Source organism: Trichoplusia ni, chromosome 8, assembly GCF_003590095.1.
Source record: "Trichoplusia ni isolate ovarian cell line Hi5 chromosome 8, tn1, whole genome shotgun sequence".
Lineage (NCBI taxonomy): Eukaryota > Metazoa > Arthropoda > Insecta > Lepidoptera > Noctuidae > Trichoplusia > Trichoplusia ni.
In genome coordinates, this window is record NC_039485.1 from 13,756,947 (window position 1) to 13,779,185 (window position 22,239).

The 22,239-nt window shown below is 39.3% G+C and overlaps 4 protein-coding genes and 4 long non-coding RNA genes across 8 annotated transcripts; 5 read left to right on the forward strand and 3 right to left on the reverse strand.

Annotated features, from left to right (window-relative positions):
* Positions 1 to 122: 122 nt before the first annotated feature.
* Positions 123 to 984, reverse strand: LOC113496843 (small proline-rich protein 2B-like). The gene is made up of 2 exons (XM_026876211.1): positions 560 to 984; positions 123 to 377 (listed from the first exon to the last, which is right to left on the reverse strand). The coding sequence occupies exons 1-2, from the start codon at positions 791 to 793 to the stop codon at positions 186 to 188; spliced, it is 426 nt and encodes a 141-aa protein (XP_026732012.1). The 5' UTR covers positions 794 to 984; the 3' UTR covers positions 123 to 185.
* Positions 985 to 1,068: 84 nt separating this feature from the next.
* Positions 1,069 to 2,395, forward strand: LOC113496842 (extensin-1-like). The gene is made up of 2 exons (XM_026876210.1): positions 1,069 to 1,460; positions 1,650 to 2,395. The coding sequence occupies exons 1-2, from the start codon at positions 1,122 to 1,124 to the stop codon at positions 1,983 to 1,985; spliced, it is 675 nt and encodes a 224-aa protein (XP_026732011.1). The 5' UTR covers positions 1,069 to 1,121; the 3' UTR covers positions 1,986 to 2,395.
* A 27-nt stretch (positions 2,396 to 2,422) lies between these two features.
* LOC113496845 lies at positions 2,423 to 3,484 on the forward strand. Its single transcript, XR_003400849.1, has 2 exons — positions 2,423 to 3,096; positions 3,164 to 3,484. It is a non-coding gene; the product is annotated as an uncharacterized LOC113496845 (long non-coding RNA).
* A 778-nt stretch (positions 3,485 to 4,262) lies between these two features.
* Positions 4,263 to 7,199, reverse strand: LOC113496844. Its single transcript, XR_003400848.1, has 5 exons — positions 7,047 to 7,199; positions 6,518 to 6,679; positions 5,906 to 5,961; positions 4,942 to 5,086; positions 4,263 to 4,467 (listed from the first exon to the last, which is right to left on the reverse strand). It is a non-coding gene; the product is annotated as an uncharacterized LOC113496844 (long non-coding RNA).
* A 685-nt stretch (positions 7,200 to 7,884) lies between these two features.
* Positions 7,885 to 8,435, forward strand: LOC113496700. Its single transcript, XR_003400840.1, has 2 exons — positions 7,885 to 8,016; positions 8,089 to 8,435. It is a non-coding gene; the product is annotated as an uncharacterized LOC113496700 (long non-coding RNA).
* Positions 8,436 to 10,789: 2,354 nt separating this feature from the next.
* LOC113496699 lies at positions 10,790 to 11,275 on the reverse strand. Its single transcript, XR_003400839.1, has 2 exons — positions 11,107 to 11,275; positions 10,790 to 11,031 (listed from the first exon to the last, which is right to left on the reverse strand). It is a non-coding gene; the product is annotated as an uncharacterized LOC113496699 (long non-coding RNA).
* Positions 11,276 to 11,516: 241 nt separating this feature from the next.
* Positions 11,517 to 15,171, forward strand: LOC113496791. The gene is made up of 4 exons (XM_026876114.1): positions 11,517 to 13,028; positions 13,139 to 13,445; positions 13,630 to 13,684; positions 14,092 to 15,171. Coding segments are annotated over exons 2-4 (1,137 nt in total). The 5' UTR covers positions 11,517 to 13,028; positions 13,139 to 13,443.
* Positions 15,172 to 16,634: 1,463 nt separating this feature from the next.
* Positions 16,635 to 17,979, forward strand: LOC113496698. Its single transcript, XM_026876003.1, has 3 exons — positions 16,635 to 17,029; positions 17,266 to 17,367; positions 17,741 to 17,979. The coding sequence occupies exons 1-3, from the start codon at positions 16,814 to 16,816 to the stop codon at positions 17,882 to 17,884; spliced, it is 462 nt and encodes a 153-aa protein (XP_026731804.1). The 5' UTR covers positions 16,635 to 16,813; the 3' UTR covers positions 17,885 to 17,979.
* Positions 17,980 to 22,239: the final 4,260 nt, after the last annotated feature.

The window sequence follows — 22,239 nt, forward strand, 5'->3', positions numbered from 1 at the left end:
TGTATCTGGTTAGACTGGCAACCGAACCCAACAAAGTTGGGTAAAGGCTAGGATGATGATGATGATGATGACGACAGTAGTTTTATTCCTGTAACAACTGAAGTAGAAATGAAACAAGAGGCTTGTAAAAATGTGTATTTATTCTTACGCGACGGGGACAATCTATTAAGTTTTTTATGACTCCACTACCAGACGGGCATGCAGGGCCCGCAGCAGCCGCCACAGACCGGCACCCCTGGGTAGCTGCATCGCTTGGGACAGCATATACCGGGCTCCGTGCAGCAGTAGCAAGGGCAAGGCTTGCAGCGGTTCGGCCGACAGCAGGGAATCGCCACCGTCTCGCAGAGAGGCACCGGCTTCGGCACCGGAGTTCTTGGCTAGAAATATAGATATTCAGTCAGGTCTAGAAATATTATTCAATGGTATAAAAGTAAATATTTTTTGTCAGTGTGCCAAAAATTTTAACTGCGAAGCCAAATAGAAACAGATTGACTAATATCAGAATTCAGGGTTATTTGTTTGACAATTTCTCATATCACGTGTCCGTAAATGTGTTTACCTTATCGCACGGAGGGCAGGGTGGTAAGCAAGGCAGGACCGGCGGGGCTGGGCATGGCTCAGGGCACGGTCGCACCGGCGCTGGGCACGGAGAGCAACCCCCTCCCGGGCATACCGAACATGGTCGTAGATCATTGCGGGATGCGACGCATGGCTTCGTGGTGTACGGGTAGCAAGCTCCGCAAGGGCACCCGGAGCAAACGCATGGGTCGTAGCTGTAAAATGGAGCACTCATTTCAATTTTGCACTTTTTATTTTTGTTAAATAATTATTTTAGTATCAAACTACTAAAAATTTTATGTAAAATCTGACATAACTAGTTTGTCAAGAACTTGTTTTGCTCTTTATTTTTTTCGGAAAGCAAATCTGGCAGTACAGAAAACTATTACCTAATAACTGGCAGGTTACCTTCTTTTTATTTTAAAAATAATAAAAAATATAACACCACTATACACAAAAATCTTGACAAAAGTCATAAAAATTTGATAAGACCAAAAAATGCATTAAAATTAAAAAATCACAAAAAGGGAAAATTTATAAGTGATAAAATAAAATCTTTAAAAATGTGTTGTAATTTTTGCCCGACCTGTCCACCGATTTTACCGTGCGGAACGGGCCCTTGCAGGTATTCGTGCCCACCGCCGTGCCCGTGCTGCCAGCCATGCTGTCCGCCGCCAGTGCCGTGCACGCCGTGTCCGCCGTGTAACTGTCGACCAGTATTTAGGCAATGCCCGGCCCCCGTGATCCCTGACTGCGTGCCGCCCATAGTGCCCGTACTGCCGCCGTGCAGGCCACGGCGCTGCCCAGCCCCGGAGCCCCCACCACCGTGCCCTCCTCCTCCAGTGTGTTGCCCGCCAGTACTGCCGTGCTGCCCACCACCACCCCCGTGTGATCCACCACCGGTATGTGTCTTGTTTAATATTACACTTCATAGTAGTTAAAAGCTCTTAAGATAAGCTAACAGAAAAATATGTAAATTGAAATTGATTTCATCACCTGCTTTAAATAACCCATTGCTGGTTACAGGCCCCCTTTTAATGAAATTGCTTTACTTAGTAAGATTTGATTAAAAATGTATGGTATTGTTGCAGGTATGCCCATGTCCGGAACCAACTCCTTGCTATCAACCGGTGCTCCCGTGTTGTAACCCTCAGTGCCCGCCACCTATATTGCCAAAGCAAAGACCTATCTGCCCTCGAGCTCCCCCGGCACCATACCCTTGTCTACCATTATGCCGCAGCTGTTGCCCCGACTGTGAACTTGACCCGGTAACACGACGTCGGCCGTTAATAGTACACGACAGTGTGTTCCAAACTAGGAAGACGGGCTTGCCTGGTGAATGCTATACAAGGACCCAACCCAACGTGCGGTATCAAGTTGAAAACTATGTGAGACAGGTAAAGCTCGATGCATATGTATATGTATAATGTATATTCGCGTCATATGTCTCGCTTCCACTGCCTTACCTAAAGAAGTGGTGGTAGGACCCAGGTCCACAATGATTGTGTTTTTAATTTGACTATGCTTTTCCTTTTCAGGGCCCGCAAGCATGTTGTTGGCGACCAGTCCCTGTTTGTTTGCGGTAGCAAATATTTACGAAGATTGTTTTTATAAAAATTTGTTGCTTGTGTACTATAGTGGTTGTTTTAAATTTTAACAGTGATGTTGGTGATATTGAGTTAAATAAAAAGGTTGTAAAAAAGTGTGGACTTTTTATAAAAAGACGTTTGGATAATCTATCTCTACTATTATATAAACTAGCCAACATTTGAGTTGATCTAGATGTTTGATAAAAATAACATAAAACTAATACAATTACCTGATTACGTCCTTACATCCTAAAATAAAAGTCCTTGGTTGTAGGCTAATTGTATTTATTTCACATCACGATTATCACTGGATTAAAGATTTACTTAGCTACATAATTTGCGTGTTGCAACTGTATATGTTTATACAAGGGTTGACGGCGTAGCATCGCGGCTGCGGCGGGCATTTGGTCTCGCACACCATCGGAGCCTGTGGTCCACAGAATACTGGCCCGGGGCTGGAAGGGCAACACATCGGCGGCGGACAACCGTACTTCATTTTACGATTTTTTTATAATACTTGACAATTTTGTTTAATGTAGGATTGGTTACCTAAATGTGAAAGTTGTAAATGCTTTCCACTGCTATTTATAAACTTTATTACGCCTACGTGATTTTGTGCGGTTTATAGATTTTTTCGAAAAATCTCGGTGGCTGCATATTTCAGCCTACATGTTAAGGACTAACCACACTTTTTTAGCTATTCATCACCTATACAACCTGCCTTTTTATCAAGGTAAATGCATACACGGCAGTTCGCGAAATGAATTATTTAGTATGCAGATAGGATTATGTAAACTCTTTTTACACGCCACTTTTTCGAGCAGGAGTTATTATTTCGTAACTGACTATTCTGAGAACAAATGTCGGAACAAAACCTAGGAGGCAGTTAGCATCAGGTACAGGAAGCTGTTGGCCCCTCTTGGCCGAAGGTACCTCGCGGTCGGCATAGGTATGTGGAATTGCTATGCATTGTCGTAAACTGATCGATTGCGGGAGGATGTTGCACGGTGTTTCAGGTTATTCAGTAAAAGTCTGACACTACCCGCTTTCTACCCCGAGGAAATGGGTGCCTACGAGAACTCCCCCGCCAAACCAAAACAAAAGGTACAGAAGCAGAACAAAAAAGATAGTGTGGTTAGTCCTTAAGACCACACAAATTGAAGTTGAAGAACAACTGAAAGTGTTGTCGCATATCTTGCAAGCAGAATATGTCTAATATTAGACCGGGCATTTCTTTGTTGTACAAAATTTTAAACATTTAGGAAAAGACTGTAACTGGGGTCTGTCCCACGAAAGAAAATGAAAACCTGACATCGGAATTACAAGATAAATAAAGGCAATTTCTAAAAGAATTCCTGGCTTCGTGATGTGCGAACAGTAGTAATTGCATAAAAACTGGACAAGTAAATATATCCATGCCAAAATGGCTTATTGGGGTATCAAAAGGTATTAATTACTTTTCTGATGGTTGACTCGGTCACAGGTTTGAAACTTGTTCTATTTGCAACAGACATGGATCGACGAGTCGGGGTGCTTAGTACGGGCAGTCGGTATAGCAGTAGTATAGCAGGTATAGGTAATAGGTTCCAAAATTTATACTGGAACATTTTCAAAAGACCAAATGCATTGAAATTATTATAGTTTCAGTTTTGTTGTATTCATACTGCTCTTTATTGTTAATAAGAATAAGAAAAAAGAGCAGCGTTGAGTTTATTAGCGTTCCGCTATTTTTCGTATTAGTCTTGTTCTCTTGCCTTTTAACATAATCCTTGATATTGTTCGCCGACGGTTCTTTAATGTCTTGGACAGGAGTTTAAACGAAAACTTCAACATGACAAATTAATGAAAGCATGATCTAAAGCGTAGAGTGAATTGAAGATCTAGTTAGATTCAACTGGGATAGTTAGCCACGGTAGGTGTGACGTAGCAATGCTATGCGTTTCCACGTGTCGGCAACAAAATGCGACTGACGTCACCCGGCGGATAGATTTAGTTAAGAGTCTGGCACAATCCTTTCCATCCACCGCTCATGATTATCGCGCTTACAAAAAAAGGTGGTACAACTGGAAAAAAAAACTGGTACAACTTTTAACTTCTAAAATCAAAGTAACACAATTCAATATAACAATTTTTATTGACACTTTTACGTAATACAATCAGCATTAATCACTATACGGTTAACGGGACAGAACTTTCACTTTCGCAAGAAATTAATTCAAATTCTAGCTAAAACCAAGACTTCAATGGTGACCGATGGCTATGACAGCCTTGTCAAAAGCTGCGACTGGCATGGGTGGCTGCCCCACAGCCAATACAGCATCTGTTGAGGAAATAAGACAGTCAGTGCATTGTTACATAACCTCAAACTTACATTCAGTCATCTTGATGAATAGGATAGCTTTGTAATCGATTGAAAATGTTTTTCAGAATTAAGAAATAGATAATGATGACCCTCGCCTGTTCAACAAATCATACAACAGTTGTTTTCATTGAAAACCTCAAAAATCTTATCTTTTTGGTCTCTTAAAGTGAGATTGAATCAGATGGGAAAGAAGATGAAAGGAAAAGAGGCCGTGTACAGCAAGTCTCGTTTCCATAAATGCAACAATATTGCTTTAAGACGTAGTGGCCTTTTACAATCTTATGCAAATAACTACATATGTTTAATGAGGCAATGAACCTGTCACACTGGAGAGAACGAATAGAGGCCTATGTCCACCAGTGGACAACTATAGGCGGAGATGATGATGATGAACTATGTTTAACGTTATCTCTAAAATGAAAATTATGTGACTTAGTAAAAATCGCGTGCGTCGTAGACGTATCACTGGATATTTGCTACTTGACTGTATACTGTGACGAGAGAGCCAGGGCCGCCGCCACAGCAGGGCCGACAACATGGCCGCCGACAGCAAGGAGGCGGACAGCCGCCACAGCCTCTGAAATAACAGCAGTTGTTGATGTTAGGGTTAGGTAAAGCCATTATCCTTACCATTTATGACGCGATAGTTTGCGAATTCGTAAAATTTCATATTACTATGTTTTCAACATAACTATCTATAATCTTACGTCGTCGATTAACAATATCTGTGTCTTCTTACAGAAAACACAAGCCGGAAGAATTTCGTGGCAATTTCAAATTACTCTAACATATGATCAAATAATTGCCAGAACGTCTAAGGCCGGCCATTACTACGATTTATAGCTATTTGTCGGAAACTAAATGATAAAGGAATTAATAGTTGTATTGACTGAATAACAATAGTTCTGGGCTATTTGTTTGTTTACCTACCGTAGTACCTATACTATCTTAATTATTGAAAATTAAAAAATACCTATCCATTGCATTACTCTTCAAACTTACCGGATTGCGGACATAATTGTTTGCAGTTGTTGAATAACACCCATTCGGTCGCACATTTTTGTGTATTTATTTAATTAATTGGTTAAAATAATACTCTGACAATTTTGGCCCATCCAAAAGTTTGAACAATAGTGAGCTGTCAATCAAACAGCCATTGTCCTTGACAAAATGTGACAGTTCCAATTTCAAAATTTGACATTTGTTTTGTATGCCTGTATCAATACTTTCAGACAGATAGGTCCAATATCCAACCGCCTTTTACGGGGATACAACAATGCTATCGATTTTTCATTTCTGGATTTCTTTGGGTAATTACAGTAACAGAAAACATCACTGTTAACAGTAACAATTTAATTTAATAAAAAAAAAAAATTCTGAATCCTTTTATGTTTACCTGATTGTCTAGCAGGAGTTGTAGGAAGGCGAGCACGTTGGGTAGTGCGACTTAACCTAGAAATAGAAATATTTACTGTTAGTCTACATTAGCGTTGACTGATAAAATACTGCTTAGTTTTGACCATGGTCGGCGATGAAGGAATAGGCCGGTTAATATAAATAAGATAATATACGTCTAGAAAAAAACATCGGCGCAATTAGTCTAAAGTGAGTCTGGAACATAAATTATGTTCTTGTATATTTTAATCAAGATTTACTCTAGGTTTTTTTTTTGTATTTTATAGAGATGTCTGCTTCGCTGATACCTAGCACTAATTATATCTATGTTACACTCCTTTGCTACTTTATTGCATTTAGTTTTCAAAATCATATTTAAATCAATTGGACGATTAAACTACATCTATATGTCCGTATATGTACATTTATACCCATGCTAGCCAATACTACAATTTTGTTGGCGGCTGCGAGAATGGGAGGTCCCGTTCGTGTTCACTCAATAAACTTCATTGCATATTGTTTAAAGCATATAGGAATGGTTGCATACAATTACAATAAACACATAAAAATATTTTTACCAGAAGAAACCAATTTTTCCATGGGATAAACTTACCGGTCTTTCATAGTTAATGAGTTGGTAGCGAACTTTCTTGTCTTGGTTGTTCAGCACCATGCCGGGCCAGCTTGTGGGTCGGTAGTCGAAAGTACTGTCATGGACGATAAGCGGGCGACGCACGGTGACGGGGTCCATGCCGCAGGGTAAACATGGTGGACCCTTGAATTGATTGGAAAGGAAATGTATCTTGGAAATCGGGAGTGTCGAAAACAGTTGGCCGGTATTTTTCAGAGTATTAGGTGAATTAAGAAATGGAGTGCAGTGGGATTTCAGTCACTCCTTCACGCTACTTGGCAATACCTAGTTGTATTTCTTACGTGTATAATGGTTATTAAATCTCTTTACACTAGCATTTGCGCTATGCTAAGCGCCTATGATACGACAACGCGACGCAACCGACACGGTATTGTCGCACCGTTTGTCTCACCACGCCAAAACTCCGATACGTTAAACAAAAGCCTGTCCTGGGCAACGGCTGTCGTTGCCGGTGATGAACTCTGATGTTTTAGGTAGGAAAATAACTTACTCTGACAGGGATGCATGGAATATATTCTGGTGGCTCTTTGTAATCTGGTAAGCATTGAACCGGGCTGCACATTGTGGATGAAAATATGTATGCTTTATTTATACAAAAATTTTGTTAAATTTTTTAGTTACTTTTGTGTGTATCAAATTTTCATAATTTTCACGTCAAAACTAATTTTGAAGGATTTTTTTATATGTCACTACTAATTTATTTTTAAACACTACAAAAATATGTTTTTTAGATAGACAACCTCTTTAATGCTATTTAGAGGTCCCCATTCTGTTTTTGTTAATACGTTATTATTTTTACTTGTTTAGAGAAACGCAGTTGAATCGGTTAGGCTAGACGAAGTAATCATTTCGATATGGTATTTTGGATTTAGATAGTTAATCGGTGATGTCTTACTTAGGATCTCTAATGGTTCTCTAATGAGACTAGCCCATTGCTACTAGATTATTAGCCAAGTCAGTAGTGACCACAGTTAGGCAGTTAGGCTTCCCGTGGTTGATAGATGCTATGAATAACGAAAATAAGTTCACGCTTGGGACACTGTCGGGACAACAATTCACAAATCGTAATGAATTTGAGTCTATTAACTCAGGTAGAATTAATTCAGAATGAAGACTTTTTTGAAATAAAAGCTTCATGTTTTTATACGTACTGGTTTCATACATAATTTAAACGTGACGTTTGTATTCCAGAATAATAAAAAAGTCAAAGAGTATTCTGAAAGAAAACATATGTTTAGTTTTTATAAATCAATGGTGTAATAAACATAAAAATTAAGGAAAAAAAGTATAAAATACAAAGTCTTCAAAAACAGCTATCTTTTAAGATAAAAATATACTAACTAAATCTTTTAGGATTATATTAAAACATAAAATAAATCTATTGAATGAATATTGTTCACCTTCGGTGAATCTAAAGATATATCTGATTGCAATAGATTTCTAAATAAATAAATCAAAATGTGAGTAGTGTGTGCATGTGAGCAAGGTTCACGGTAAGGATTTGCATGTAATAATGTATGGGGTTTTTCCAGGTGCGGCGGATGTGGCGGATGCGGCGGTTGCGGCGGCTGCGGTGGCTGCGGCCCTTGCTGTGGAGGGTGCGGTCCTTGCTGCGGCGGGTGCTGCCCCTCACCGTGCTGCGCGCCATGCGGCGGTGGATGCTGCTGTCCCAAGATAACAATATACACTTGTTGTACGAAGATTTGTTAAAGGCTGGGATATCGAAGGGAGCTGCTAGAAACAGCGATCCGGAAACTGGGTGCTATGACGTCTATGCCCCTGGCGTCCGGACTGCCGGTATCAGGAGCGCCCTCGCTGTGGCGTCCACACATTGTGCCGTTTTCAGTGATGTTTAGAATAAAATAAGTTAGAAATTATACAAGTGCATTTTATTTATTACATGGCGGCTTGGGTTTTCATCCTTGATTACTTGGGCTCGTTACCTGGCAGCGTGCTTAAGTAACCATGCTGGTGCAAAGTGAAGATAACCTCGATACTTCTATGGGTTCGGCGATAACGTCGAATCATAATCTACACTTACAGTATATGCCGCGTCTCGTAGGCCGCTATTGCAGTGCCATCCAAAAAAATATTTTTCATTGGGTCAAATAGTATGTATACGGGTACGAGATTTGGGCTCTGATCTCTGAAAGGGTTCTGTGAATAGATTCTGCGCGGTAATGTTTTGTTGCGCTTTACCTTAGGGAAAAAATATAAAAAAAAAGTATTAGACGACTTTCGAGGATTTGCAGGGTCTTTTCTGAATTTTAGAACTTCCTTTTGCGACATTCTATTCTGCAGTTTATGTATCTTTAAGCCACGTATACACTAGGGGACAAATGGAGCAACATGTTCCTCAACTACGTGGAATGTGCCGAGATACATGTTGCATATCATTTTGTCGACCACACTTCTCAGTTTATTGAAATGTCGCCCGAGGAGGTTGTGGCTATTAGTGCTGCGTACATACGCGACTACACTCTGTGAAAAATGGCGCAACAATGACGCCGGACACGTGCGCCCGCTCTCGAGGCGGGAGCAAGCAGCATGCCCCGCGTCACGTAAAATGTTGTGGGTCATGTTCCGGGACGCTATGCAACGTTGCAGCGTCACGTATATTTTGTGTTGCGCGTCATGTTGCGGGACAAAATATTCCCTAGTGTATCCGGGGCTTAAACATCCCATAAAGGGTTGGTTCTCATCTGGCAGCAAGGAATCGCCTTTTTCTGTAGCCCGTTCGCTTAGAACTGCCATTTGTTAGATCGAGACAGAAAGCATAAGGCGGCTTTCACACTGCCCCGAATCATGCTGTAAGATTTTTTGCGCACTCACGCGCGTAGGTGCGTTTTGTCGATTCACGCACAGCGGCTCTCATTTATTTATTCGCCGTTCTCTGTGGTGGTCGTGCAGTACAAAATCACGCGCGTCACTGCGGGATTCGGTGTGCCATACCGTGCGTCTACGCGCGTGGATACATTTTCTGTCTGTTAGACTGTGCGTGTTTTCCATACAAATGGAGATATTTTCAAGCAATGGAAGAACACGCATCCACGCGCTACGATGCATCATGCGGGTCAGTGTGAGAATCGCCTAATGCGATAGCACGCGATGGAATCCTCGAGGCGATCGGCACCACGGACAAAATGCAATGGTTGGCACGCTTGGGAACGCTGAAGCGCGCGATAGTATGCCTACGGTGTCCGTAAGGATTGAGGAGCCACATCAAATTATTGAAATCTGATTTCACTATTATTTAGCAGCAATTTAGCTTATTTAGCAGCACGAACGCTGGCTTTCGATTCCGTTAAGATCTCGGGTGGCTATAGCCAAATATGTATATATAACTATTTATAACGTCAGGATTGAGGAGCCAAAGAAAATGCATTCCTATAAAAATATTTACCCTGTTTTACTATTTTATTTCTATATTGCAAAAAGAAACAATACCTGCTAAATGATCATTTTGTCGGACATTATTACACGCCCACGTCGAATAGTCGATTCCGTTAAGATCTCGGGTGGCTATAGCCAAATATATATAAATAGAACGTCAGGATTGAGGAGCCAAAGAAAATGCATTGAAAGTGATATGCAAAATTGCTGCTAAGTGGTGCTAAATTTTCATAAATATTCATAGATTAAAGAGTTCTAGGTGGCTCCTCAATTCAGACCTTTAGATTGAGGAGCCATTTCTGCACTCAAATATCTGATATTTTGCTGCTAAATATGGCATTCGTGCTGCTAAATAACCCTAAATTGCTGCTGAATAATAGTGAAATCAATGTGGCTCCTTAAGGACACTGCTAACGCATCCATTGACCTCCGATCACTTGCTATGGCATGCTGTCTCACTCTATCGTATAATGGCGCACGCGGCCGCTCGTCAGCTCAGTGCAGCTTGTTCATTCATACCGTATGATGGAAATCTATCCTACCCATCCATCTCGTGCTTGAAACTAAACTGATCATGAAAGAAGGCGGCAGTATGTACCCATGCTGCAGCATATTGCGGCGTGCGATCGCTTTTTATCTGTGGAATGCGACAGAGCGCGTTCGCATGCGGCAGCATACTGCAGCACGTGGTAGCATAAGCGGAACAAATGCGATTCCGCGCTTCCAGATGAGGTCCAATCCTAATCGGCTGTTCCAGCGATTTACCGTATACTTCTCCCTCGGGCCCACCAGGGCGCTTCCCGTATACCTCATAACCAATCTCAAAATAAAACTAGGATATTACGCTTATTTATAGTAGTTTATTTTCCACAAAACGGCACGGAGTATACTTCGAAGAAGACATAACATCGAAGGCGCCGGAGCGCCCAGATTCAACACAGACACCATGGCTTGTCTGTGCGAATGGGCGCTACTCGTGCCACTAGCAAATCTTTGTGCAGCAGGTGTAGATCGTGATGCAAGGGCAACAGCATCCGCCGCAGCATCCACCGCCGCAGCATCCTCCACACGGTCCGCAACACCTGGAACCAAAAGTAAGTTGTTAAAGCTCTGTTCAACTAAAATAATTAGTAGCCGCCCATTTCGTTAGTACTTACATCTTTGTTAAGGTTTGTAAAAGAGTACTTTAATAAAAACCGAAAGTGGTCAATATGGACCCTAAAATCTGTCGTGGAAAATCAATGTTTTTTGATATTTTTAAGCTTTAAGTTTTTTTGTATCTTTTTAAATTAGTATGTATCACGCCAGCGATTTGATTGAGTACTGACCTAACCATGTAATGTGGTTTTACACAACACCTCGCAGAACGTTTGAATTCAGAAGAAAACTCAGAATATTCCTTTTCTTCTAAATGCCTTTTGAGAATTTTATCCAACCAGTAATATTGAAATTATAAAAAGGTTTAATTGAAAAGGTAATACCTAATTATTTTCGAATTAACAAGGAATTCATAAATAATGAAAAGAATGCGGCGCAAACTAGATGGTTGTGATTTATTTTATTTTACGTGCAAATCGGGTTACATAATTGCATTGTTTTATCGCAAGTGTACCATATATACCTCACTTCCCATCACTTGAAAACCATGTAGTTGTTTACGTGATAAATGTTTGCGATTGAATAAGATAAATATCTATAACTGAAACCTCCTGCAAGAAATTATGAAAGTGTTAATTGAAAAATAGATAAGAATTACAAATGAATTTAAATTTTCACGAATATAGCAAACAATCAAATCAAGACATTTTTTGCATTGAATACGACGGCGATATCACATGTTTCGAGTTAGGCAATTTACCGTTACCACCTAAGGATCCTAGAGAATTAGGTATAACATTACCATGCTGCATTAACAAGAAGAATAACGAAAAACTAAACAAAAACCAACATGATAATGAAGACTCCAAGAAACCCAAAACCTACTGCAGCAGAAAGATAAAACCTGCATCTAAACAAGTTGGTGATCATTCTAAAGAGTCGTCATCAGCAAATACTCTCAATAACACAAGCCTTGTTTACGTTTTTGATAAAAATGGATTCAACAAGGTAATCGCTTACACAAAAGCAAATATCGACTGCTCCCATTCAGCAGATTTAAAACTCAATAAACGCAATAGCCAGCATAAAAAAATTGGGAAAAAGCCTGCCAGCAATAAAAAGGCCCGAATTTTTAATACAATTCCTACCATGGGAAGACATGTGCATGCTTGTAGGAGCAGAGAATTACGAGGTGGCATTTTGTCAACTGATTGTTTCTGCCTCCGTCGAAACGGGTTGCAGTACGACTGTCGCAGAACAGGTTGTCAAAATAATCCAGAATGTTCTACGTTACCAGCGCCCATATGCGAACCATCTCGTGTAGCCTGCAATACACATCGTACTAACCCTCATGCCCAGGCATTAACCGATATTTGTAACATGCGGCCCAGGTACTAAATATAGGAACTATTATGGTGCAGAGATATTTGCGCAATTAAATACCTATTTAAATGCATAAGAAAGAAAGGATGAAAACCTACGTGCGAAACGCATGCTACTTATCAAACCTCTATTTGTGCATTTGCACCTATGATTCAAAGTTCCGATGAAAATTCCAGTACTTAACCCAGTTTTCACTGGGGGCTTGTGCCCTTGCAGCCAAGTCCACGGGTCGCCAAGCATGGAAACTGCTGTTACTAATGACAAAATGATTGTGAAAATTCTCAAAGCTTTTAAGGGTAAAGAAGTCGCATTAAAGACAAATACCATCAGGCCCGGTACTTTACGTGATTCCAGCAAAAATGTTACTAAAGTCGAAACTCCTGGGACCGGATGGCAACCTCCTCCGCCCTGCGTGTGGGACCTTCCGTGCAAAGCGCACTGTTTTGAGACTCCGGTGTCAGTCCAGCCGGGCCGCAACCCGCTTACTAGCGGCGGTTGCTTCACTACCGTGGTTGACTCATCCGGGCACAATGCGGTGTCAAACACCCACCGGCAGCACGAACCAACCAAGAAAACGATAGAAACTATACCTCCTATGGTAATTATATACTTTCAGAAAACTGGATAAAACTATTTTAATACAAAAGATACTTCGATGACCCAGCTATGGATATATGATTTTATTATCAAATGAGTATGTCTTTACAGGAATTGGCCAAGTAGAAATCAAAAACCTGATCCTGGCAGGTGCGTTTCATATTTGAAATGAGAAAAAAAATCAGCAACACCACAAAAGAAAAAAAATATGACAGAAGAAATTTTCACTTCACCTAGTTTAGATGTATTTTTTATAATAAAAATTTCGTAAATTTTAATAAATAAATCCAGCATAAATTCTCAGTAATACTTTTCATGTATTTTTAATTCATAAAATCTAAAAATACTAATAAAATATCAAAAATACCATTCTCCTCCTGTTTCTCTAAATCAAAAGGACTATTATATCTAGTAAAATGTAAGTTTCTTTTATAAACTGCTTAGGTATTTATGACTGTTTTGATGGGTAGGAATAATAATAAAAAGCTGACGTATTTTTGGTGGCTTGCTAAACTAAATAGGACCCTATTATAAATACTAAAAACAGTTAAAACGATGACGGGTTCTAGTCCCTTACTCATAAATCTAATTTCTTTTGTTAGGTGTTCTCCGTGTGGTCCTATGGTATGCTACAAATATGAAGACTGTGGCCCTCCGGTAAGTTAAGCTACGCTTATTAGGATGTCGGTATATTAACAAAGTAACGAATCTAATGGTGGTATCGATGTTTAGCTGCAGTGTCTACCGCGATCTGCTTTCAAGCGCAATGGGCTGCAGGATTGCCAGTTCTTCCAGCAGGGCTCGATACGGTACCTGTGCCGAGCAGACTGCTGCTGCCCCAGGCCGTGCCCGCCGTCCTGTCCGCCGTGTGTGCGACGTCCTCCACCCGGCAAGACCTACGTAACGCGCTTCAGCGACTTCGACCTAATATCACAGTGGTAGAAGGTTTTTTCCGCGTCGGCCTCTTGCCTCTAAAATTTGGGTAAATTATTATTCAATCACTCACGGCGGACAGAACAGTTTTCCCTAATAGAATTTCAATACAAAGGATATTTTTTTTCCAGAAAGGTAAGTCCTCGGATAGAGGCACTAGAGTGGAGGAGGACGGCGAAGAAAAAAAGAATGACAAGGAAAATCAGTTGAAGCGAACCAAGAGTCGTGAGTTACGTGGCGGCATTATGTATTACAGTTGTCATTGTATCAAGCGAAACGGGCTTCAACATGACTGTCGCCGTACTGGGTGCGGCGGCGAGCCCGCGTGTCTGGTCTTGCCGGACCCCTTGTGCGCACCTAGTCAGTTGGCGCGCGCCCGAGGTTTGGCTGACCCCGCTGCATTGGCAGCTCACACCCAAGCTCGTGGTGGTGCTGGCTCTGGGGGGCCAGCAGATTCAAGTTCAGGAAGCGGAAAAAGGTTCATTGTCTGCGAATTGAAGGGTATTGTTCCTGACGTTTCTTTGGACAAGACCGGTAAATGTTGTAAGTGTCCAACGACATTTGTTGTACCACCTACACAAGGTCCCAGTAGTGGTAGCGCCAAACCTCATTCATGCATTTGCACTGGTGGAGCCGGTGCCAAAGTTCCAATGAAAACTCCAGTAGTCCCTCCAGTTTCCACTAAGTGCTCGTGCAATTGCGGCCAAGGCTCCGGGCGGCCAATCATGCAACCTACCGTAATAGACGTTGATGATAAATTCTTCGATCAAATCATTAACAGTTTTGAAACTAAGGAAATAGTGGCATCTAGAGCAAAATTAAATGTCGTGGAAACCGGCGGTCGTGCACGTGATGCCACCAAATCTGTTCCTAAAGAAGAGCCTTGTACTAGGGCAGGTTGTATACATTGGCAGCCACCTCCGCCCTGCGTGTGGGACCTTCCGTGCAAAGCGGACTGTTTTGAGACTCCGGTGTCAGTCCAGCCGGGCCGCAACCCGCTAACTAGCGGCGGCGGCGGTGGCTTCATTACCGTGGTTGACTCATCTGGACGCAACGCGGTGTCGAAGGGCGGCGCTCAACAACCCCGCGAACGAATGAAACTTTTGATGCCTGAATGTTGTACAGGTTGCTCTGCGCCGACTGATGGAGGAGCAATGGCGAGTGGCGGCCCGGCGGCTGGCCTGCCCTTGTTGGTGATGAAGCTTTGCTGAACGCGTTATTTGCTAAGCTCACTGATTTCCTAAAAGCTTAAGAAAAAGTGAAAAATATGCGGAAAGCATTAAATGTTTATAATTGTTATTTATGCTTTTCTTTGTACCCTAAATCTGATACTCCTGGCCGGTCGCGTGCTTTTATCCGGATGAGGAAAGAGCACTTATGTCAGTGCCTTTTACATGCAATTCAAAACCGCATACTTTCCCCACCACCTTACAACCGCAGGTAGTTATTTTTATATGGGCACAAGGCTGAAGCTGGGTGCTCGGCACACTGAAAACATTGAAAACTACGGGAATGGGTAGGGCTAACAAAACGGCAACAACGGTCATCTTGGTTTAGGACCCGGTGCTGTCACAACCGTTTTTCTGGAACTGTTTGCGTGTAACAGTTCCAGAAGTACGGTTTAGCCAAAGCTAGGAGAAAAAATGATAAAAAAAGTTTGTCTACATCCATCGAAGATTACATCTTCGGCTAGACAGCCAAACTTTCTATAATCGAAAAGTTTGTCAGCTTCAGAATGCAGCCTTCAACATGAAAGTGTGACAAATAAAAATAGAATCATCAGGCGCATAATGTATGTGTACCCAAATAAGCACATTTAACTAATAATCGTCAAAATCAGGCTATATTAAAATCGACAGCGGTTACGCCTCAGGCCTGGACGTAAAACTGTTTTTCCGCTAGGCAAACTGACGATTGACTATGGCCTGACGATAAACATCTTTGAAAAAAATATTTTCGTCAGTTACTATTATACGTTCGTTCTTAGCTAATGATGATCATTTTGTTATATTCTTTTACTAATACAAGAAAAATATGAACTTTCCGTTGTTTTTGGGAACATCTTATGTAAAAAACAAATTAGATTGGGGCTAAAGGGACACCATCTTTAGTACTTTTGCTAGTACCTATCTTAGAAAAATTCGCTTACTAATAACAGTGTAACATTGTTGAATTTAAAATCGTGAACATATTCCTCATAATCTCGTTGTTACCGTAGTCAAAATAGTCATCCCCTTACGTCGTAAAAATAAAAAGTTTCAGTATAGTTTAGAAGACGGTTGTTTTACAACAGTTGATGCGCGACAGAAAAGACGTAAAACTATTCATTTGCTAGTGAGTACAAGTTCATATTTTCTGTAGAAGCTGATAACTCCTATAAACTGTTATTAATGAACTGGCATTAAAATATTAGAAACCCCAGGTTTTAAGGTAATGAAGAATCCCATCAACTTTATTTATCTGCCGATAGCTCGTACTCATAATGTTTGCATCTATTGCCATACATCACCATACTGAACAAGAGCGCGTCAAATTGTTGGCTAGTGAATAGTTGGCGACTGCAAGAGCCATGGTATTCTAGTCCCATAAAGTACTGGTACTAAAACTATACTGTTTGAGCTGATTTGAGCCGCGCTGGCTTGCGATATTCTTTCCGGCCATAGTATCATAGAGGGCCACAATTATGAAAGATGTCAAGAGTAGTCAGCAAACTTGACATATAACCAAAGAAAATAAAATGTAAACTTATTTAAGAATATTCATAATTATTTACAATTTTGTACATTTTTTTAAAGTCTCCTTAAAATGATGTAAATTTATGAAATAGGAACGCCTGAGCGAAACCTTATAGCCATGACATCGATCTTCAAAAACATTCGCTCTGGGATTCATCCTCAAGTGAAATCTAACTATAGTGTTATCATTTTTCATTCCAATAGCTTCTATAGATGTTTCTCAAAAAAATGCGGCAAAAAGTGTTCAGATGATGACGATAAGCCCCCACCCATAAAATGTCTAAGTCCATCTTCCGGAGACACTAGCAATCCTAACACACCAAATATGTACGATGTGAGTAAACAAACTGTATCAGATTATTCGAAATTAATAGTTTCGGAGGGTCTCCCATCACGTCTTTATTATTATGGTTGTAGAAGCGTGACAGAGCAATACATGTCATTGAGCGGCATCTCTCTTCCACCCGACCCTTTCAATAATATTACTTTGATATGTGGCAGTAGGCCCTGGAAACTATAAGAAAGCGAAAGTAACAAAAACTTAATTTAATTTGTGTTTTTTTATCCTAGTCCCGAAAATTTGGCCACAATTTGTCGACGGATACCATAGTACCCTGTTTTGAGACCCTACCGGATATACCAACTGGAGTTTTCCGGTGCACAACAGGAGAGGTAATCTTTTTCAAAAAAATAAGTAAATTCAGAGTTAGAGATGCGACTAGTATATGGTATTCTTAAAGTAATACAAGATAATTAGTATGCAAACTGATAAAAAGCTCGACAAAGTAAATACATGTGTATTAATGGTGAATGGCATTAATGGTGATAATGACAAAATTTAAGGAAAACCATCCACGGTATATTTATAGTATGCAGTCTGAAATATATATCACGCTTATTCCTCGGAATCGCAGTAACATAGCTTCATGGGGGGTGGTAGGTCACCGAAACATTATCGTCGCCAAAGCTAACTGAACGATTCCAAGAAATACGCTTTGGCAATCAGTGAGTGATAAATAATTTAATAATCATTTGTTTTACTTAGGTCCTCGGTCGTGGAGCAGGGAAGTGCGCATACTATCAAAACCCTGAATACTTCTCCTTCCATCACATGAGCTTCTACGATTTTAACCTAGCAATGAGGAGCATGCGTCGTCCTTGTGCCAAATTAGGGAGGAAACCAGTTTAAACTATGCCTACTATTTACCATGAAGTCATACACGGCTGTCAAACTTAGAACTTAGTGACAATAATTAGCGGGAAATTATATTTATGAACAACCGACAACTTATTCATAGTTTGATTGCAAACACTATTCACAAACACATTCTGAGACAGTGATGAATATGATTACTTACTATGATTTCGTATAATGACCTGCTACTATTACACTACTGTAACCACGTTTTATGTCACTTTTTTACTGGCAGTGTATGTAAAATTTAGGTAAGTTTCGAAACCGGAAAGATCTTTTAATTTTATAAATTCGTGGAAATTATTGTACAGAAGTAAAATAAGGTTCACGTAATTATGTTTTATTTGGGAATAAATATAGTAAAGTCGTAAGGATTAAAAGAAAAGTAACAACTTAAATTCGTCCTTACTTGTTCTTTATTAGCCCACACATCCCTTTATTGGATGATATTTAACCGCGGCTAAGCCTGAAAACCTTGGCTTCAAGATTTGACCGTAGGGGTTCAAAATTTAATTGGTGCAATAAGAAAACATATAAAACGGTTTACCTTTCTAGAACCCGGGTTTTAAAGGGAAAGTTTTAAGCCATAAAATAGTCGACTTATAATAAAATATTGACTGAATAATGAATCTTGTATTAGATACATTCTTGAATGTAATGCCATACACGTCAAAATGTACCTAAATTAAATTAGCTGTTTCATTACATTATACAATAAATTAAATGACAAGATTCCATTTCTGTCTATTTCTGCAGTTTTTTTTTTCATTTTCTTCTACTAATAATTGATTACTTAACTTTCATATTTTCGATACTTTTAGCAAGCGCGAACAGTGAAGTGTCAAAAATCGACCAAGTACAAGTTGGCGATGTTTGTTGAATCAGACTCTCTACTAAAAATGAGTGGAATCGTTTTTAAAATAAATTTATGACGGCAATCAAAATACATCACCTCTTTCTATAATTGTTTGAAGACGTACTAACTAATAGTCTTATTTTACTCTTTGAGTACGAATCCCTGAAATTCAATTTATTTTAATTTCTATCTTTCATTTTAAATTTTTGATGCTAGAACATTATGTCTCACAAATAGAATAAAGTAAAAATACTAAAACATGAGTGCCACTACAATTTCTTTTTAAGTCGCAGTTTTAACTTTGCATCTAATAGTTCTCTGACCATCGCTATAATATGATGTCTTCATCCACTTTCAATCTGTGTCAATATAATAACATTATTATCTCTCATTAATCTTATTACTGAATGATTATAAAGTTATCAATCATAACAGCAATGCGTTGTAATTTGTCTAATAATTTGCTTAGATAGAAAAACTTAATTGTAGAGCTGGGATGATTAATGTCTGGTTCGCGTTTAATAAGCGTATTGGTGCAAATTACTGTGCAGTGCGTTCCATCTCATTGGTTTAGCAGTTCACCTGACAGGTTGCAGTGAGGGGCTATGAGTGAACATCCATAATGCATCGTATGAGTAAAAATGTTGTAGCGATAGGACAATCAAAGATTCAACGGGTTTATTAGAATTAGTCTAACAAAACAAACGGCATCTTTATTTCAAGTACTACTTAATTAGGTACGAACATTAAAAACTTATTTACAACATTTATGGTTTCATGATTTAAACAACAAAAAACATAATAGATTATTTGAATATTGGATAAAAGAAATATTGTCACCTTTCAAAACGTTTACAATATAGACATCTAGGAGAGTTAGCAGGCACCGTAATGTGTGCCAAGTTTTTCTACCGAGCGCGACTCTACTTTCACCTAGTTTTGAAGTCTAACCGATAGATGGCGGGGTACACCAAACTTGAAGACAAGTTTATTCAAGGGATTTGGCGAACGTTGTGTATCAATGGCTGGAATACTTTAATATTTCTTTAGAGTAAAAATGCTGTAAATCTTGTATGAACAAGTTCTAGATTTCACCGAGCTTCGGTTATTAAAACTTTTTTATCGTCTGAATGATTCCGTAACTGTGTACTCGGGAAACATACAGGAAACTAAGAATATTGAAGATTATGAAATGAATATTTCATAAGCAATAAATAACAATTCATATGCAAATAAAAACGCATACGGAGATGGTCGTAATAATATTTCTGAAAATATCACCAACGGTCGAATGTTAATTACTCAGGTACATTTTAATTGTTATTTCTACATAATTACTCCCAGTATTTATGTTCGAAGATGAGAATATTTTCTGTATTACCATACATTACGTTGAAGATATTGTAGCAAACGGTACAGTGGCCACCATGTTGACAAGGGAAATCTTTGATAAATAGGTGTTCGTGACTGCTACGACAATTGTCTCTATTTCTAATGTTCTATACGAAGTCACATAAATACGTACAAAGCATGAATGAAAATATCTTGAGAATCTTTTGGCCCACCGTCACCTCTTAAAGAGATATGATTGTAGAAGCGTGACATCGGAATACGCGGCGTAGAGCGGCATCTCTCATCACTATTACAAAAATATTACTTCAAAAGGTCGTAGCAGGACCGTGGATACCCACCTGACTACCCCGTGCAAGAGACGACGCCCGGATTGACCGGGCCAGCACTACGAGTAGTGCGGGGCTGCGGAAGAATGTGGACTCCCGCGGCTTCACGTGCCCACGTGCGAGGAGACACACCGGGGGTTTTAGCCGGTAAGAGTCTGGTATGCCCCTCCACCTCTCCCCAGGCGGAGGAAGTCCATTAGGATTTCCCCCCTAAAAAAAGGACCGTGGATACCAGATATTGGGATCTGGAATCTCCAATCTGCTTCTTTCTGTAGTACGAAGCATTTAACCAGCAGATCCCTCTGGTGTTATATGATCGCTATAATTATCTACTTAATTAGTTAACGATTTGATGGATATATACTTACAATGCCTAAAGATCGACAGAATAATTAATGGCAACCTTTCAATTTATATTAAGTTAATGTATGATAATATAATCGATCCAAATGACAACCTATTAGTCGTTTGACTAACTTATTATAAGGTGGTTGGAATATTAATGTTAGTTACATTAATAGACACAAAGTTTGAATATTTTAGTGCAGGAGTAAATTTCGAAATCACACTAGATTAAAAATACTTAAACAGAATGTTTTGAGTGGTTCTACATTGCGTACTATCTACTATTTCGCTTTTTACTTTTCGAGATGACAGAATGAAAGAAATGGTGGTTTACTTTAAAATCATAATAGCTGTTCCCTAGGCTGTTCCACTTGATATAAATTAAAGTCATAATAAGGAACTTATAAACCAAATATACTAGTTATTGAAACTTTTAAAATCAGAAACTTTCATTCTTACTAACTACTATCACAGAATATAGAAAAGTACCTACACTACAATCACTTCAAGGACGTTTTAAATTCATTCATTTAACGTTATCTCAAATTCAGGAATAATGGTGAACAAAGTTTAATTTAAATCGATTAAGCCGTTTTTGAGTTATAAATAGTGTCACCAACACGACTTTCTTTTATAAACGTATACAAGCGAATTATTATAACCGACGGTTTAGCTAGGATAAATTTATTTCTGGGTTTTATTAAGCAAATTGGGTTAATATTAAGGGAGATTATGATGGCAGCAGAGATCAATGGGAAAATGTTATACAAAGGCCATGCCTATTGCATACATCTAGTGTTATATAACAAACAAGCATACCAGATCATCTCATGACAAAAAATTCGAAGTCAAGCCATTGACGATAAATGATGTGAATTTTTATGTAAATGATGGTAAGGGAATGTTTACATAGGGCTCATGAATACATAATCGTGTCATTAAAGAAGCCGGTATTAGAAACTTGTAATTTTAATTGAGATAGAAAGCATATGGGCAGGAAAACGATAATGTGGCGATAAGAAAACCATTAGGTTCAGTGGTAAAAGTGAAATGGTTAAATTGTTATGCGCTACTGTATTATGTGATAGTTTTTTTTCCCATTTTATATTCATCTATTATTTGAAGTCATGTGGTGGCAATTTTTCAAAATGTTATCTGTAATGTGCGGTTCAGTTTTCATCTTTGCTATGAAAGCTTAATCCTTTAAAAATAAAATCGGCTGCTATCAGTCAGCTAGTGTACTAAGCAATTATAATTATCAAACCTTCCCTTTACGGTCAGAGGCCTGTGCCCAACAATGACTCGTGTATAGGCTGGTATTGTTATACCAAATATAATAATATTTAAAATGTATGTAGGTATATTAGCACAAGATTTAGTACAGTTCGTGTTCATGTTCTAAAATCTATTCTTGCTTCATAAATAAACATTGCTCGTGTTATGCATAATCGCATGTCGTCGCTACATAA